At 43.7% G+C, this 2,871-nt stretch overlaps 1 protein-coding gene across 1 annotated transcript; it reads right to left on the bottom strand.

The window, feature by feature from the left end:
* Positions 1–1,245: 1,245 nt before the first annotated feature.
* LOC124620276 lies at positions 1,246–2,487 on the bottom strand. Its single transcript, XM_047146944.1, has one exon. The coding sequence runs from the start codon at positions 2,485–2,487 to the stop codon at positions 1,246–1,248; it is 1,242 nt and encodes a 413-aa protein (XP_047002900.1).
* Positions 2,488–2,871: the final 384 nt, after the last annotated feature.

Below are 2,871 nucleotides of genomic sequence, written 5' to 3'. Positions count from 1 at the left end.
TTTCTGAAGAGGATAAATTTGTTAACATCGAGTATAGATCTAAGTGTCAGGAAGTCCTTTCTGAAAGTATTTGTATCGAGTGTAGCCATGTATGGAAGAGGAACATGGAGCGATAAACAGTTTAGACAAGAAGAGAATAGAAGCGTTTGAGATGTGGTGCTACAGAAGAGTGCTGAAGATTAGATGGGTAGATCGTGTAACTAATGAGGAGGTACTGAATAGAATTGCGGAGAACAGAAATTTGTGGTACAACCTGACTAAAATAAGGGATCGGTTGGTAGGATGCATTATGAGACATCAAGGGATCAGCAGTTTATCAAACCAGTCTTTTGACTGAAGACCACAACAACAAAATGGCTTTATGACAGATGGATTACATATCCAACTACTTTTACACAAACTGATGATGCCCGAACAGGATGAAAAGCGTTATTAATATTAAATAACTTCGCAACCAAGACTCTTTTTATTCTGAAACTAGACGGAAGTCTTAACTTCCCAACGCTACCAGTATGCTCTCGCACAACATTTTAGAAGTGTAAATTAATAACCAGAGTAAAAAATGGGAAAGTCAGTATTCATGCCACTAGTTCCACTTATTTCAGCTAACTTCTCAGTCAGCCTTAGAAGGATTCAGTTTCAGTCCAGACAGCGAACAGTATGACTAGCAATGAAGCACAAAGACAAACGTTCCAACATTTCAGAGTGAATTTAAAGGAGTCGTGTTTCCAGCACGGACAGTTATACGTAGCGTGTTCACGAGTCGACAACCACAAAACTTATTTGTCTTTATGCGCGAAATCAGAACACCAAATGCAGTTCATAAATTATTAGACTACACTTCCAATAAGTTAGATGGTATATAAATTAGACGGTTAATTTCACATTTCTTTAGAAATTCAGAAAATGAACTGAAGAAACAGAGTAAGCGAAGTTGGTCATTTTCAGCTATTAACAGAATAGTAACAAGGATACAAAAACTTACATATGTTCTGATAATGTTTGTTGAAAACACAAGTTATGTTTATATACTTACGGTAATAATGTTCAATGTTGTCATTGTGGACGAAAGTTTGGTGATCGGAGGTCTGAAATTTTATTAAAGCTGGGTGACTGGGAGAGGAATTACTGAGACTAGGAATAAAAGGTGTAAAAACTGAGATCTCTCTACCTTATCTTACTTAATATTTTTAATCGTGTAAAATACTTGTATTTGTTTTGAGTAACAGTGGACAGTTACGAACCTTATAATATGCCTTTCTTTTCAAATTCTGGGAGTATCTGTTTCATAGCTCTCATGTACGACGCACCCGCAAAGGCTTTCCTGTTTTTATCAGATACAGTTCCATTCATAGAGGCATCCACGTCAAATTGGGATTGCCCGTCGACGCGCACAATTGGTAGCACTGCCGCCGATGCGAAAACTGCGAACAGCGCGTGCGCCTCCATGTCTTCCAGAAGCTCCTCGAAGGACATCTGTTTGTGTGCACTGACACCAATATCGTGCATCACCTCGATTAAGTGGTCGTGGTACTCCTTCAGAAGATCTGTGAAATGGTCGGCGTACACTTGTTCCGTGAGACTTGTGTGAGTAAAATATTGTAAGTCGATCGAAGGCGAACTGTACGCTGACAGCTGGAAGTCGAGTAGAGCCACGTCTCGAACTACTCCGCCAGAGTACTGGAACATGATGTTGTTGACCCAGGTGTCAGCGTGGGCTAGCACGCGGAACTTTCCCTCTCCGTTGGCCATCTCCACCAGGCGTGGAAATACGGTTTCTGAGAGAGCTCGCAGTTTGGGTGCGTACTTTGAGTACGGTTCCTCTAACGTCTCCACTTGATCTGCAAGTAATTTGCAGCCTTGTGACAAGAAGGACCGTATACGCCAGGCAATGGGCCCTTCTAACAGTCGGAAGATCTTGTAGTTGTCCATCGCTGCTGGGTTCTGCTCGTAAAGAGCAACAGAAGACGCGTGGAATTCTGCCAGTTTTCTAACCACAAGTCTGGCGTGTGCGAGGTCTAGTCCTTTGGACCTGTTCGCCAGCGCGAACCCTCTGGCCTTCAAGTCCTCGAGAACTACATAGCTCACTGGCTCCTGCCCAGCGGCGAAACACTTTGCTGACAGCTGCGTGTATTTACCGGGGGCTGCCTTCTCCAGGATTTGCGACATCGCCGGAATGGTCTCGCAGAACATGAGAGTCTCCTGCTCGAAGGCTTGCATTTCCTGCGCCATTTTCTTCATCACTTCGCTACTTGGAAGGCATTTTATTATTAACGACACGTACCTCTTGTAATGTTTGATTTTGTGCTGCTGTTGCACTGACATGCGATAGATTTCGCTCACGTAGTTGTCACCCGGAGCTGTCGCTCGTTGGACGTCCACCGATATGACGCTGAAGTCTTCGTAAGTGCTGGACTCCTTCAGTGAGTTTTCTGCGAAATTCTTGTCCAGCCACGCAGGAAGGACGTTCTCAGCGTTGGTAGTCATCGCCTGCAGCAGAAGAAACGAAATATATATTAATTCATCGTGATCTGCTCTTTCATGAATTAATTTGGATCCGATCCGTCGCGAAATGCAAATGCCAGTGATAATCCAATGAAGCTTAGCACAGATGTGTTGGACAGCGTGTCTGGTTTACCTGTCATCGCATCAAGTCACTCTTTTTGGTTTTGCGCGCACAGTGGAATACATAAAGATGCCTAGAAAACAGTGTCTCCCGACATGTATGAGTGCCCGTCGATAGATTACGCCTGATTTCATGCAGCCCACATAACGTAACTGTCATACTTCCCTTACTCGTGACAATTGTCGACCGCTCCCTGCAGGGGCAATGAAGATGCTCGTGTAGTGTTTTCGACGGGAAGTGTTTGA

The sequence above is a fragment of the Schistocerca americana genome, chromosome 6 (assembly GCF_021461395.2).
Source record: "Schistocerca americana isolate TAMUIC-IGC-003095 chromosome 6, iqSchAmer2.1, whole genome shotgun sequence".
Taxonomy (NCBI): Eukaryota; Metazoa; Arthropoda; class Insecta; order Orthoptera; family Acrididae; genus Schistocerca; species Schistocerca americana.
This window is presented reverse-complemented; position numbering and strand designations above follow the sequence as displayed.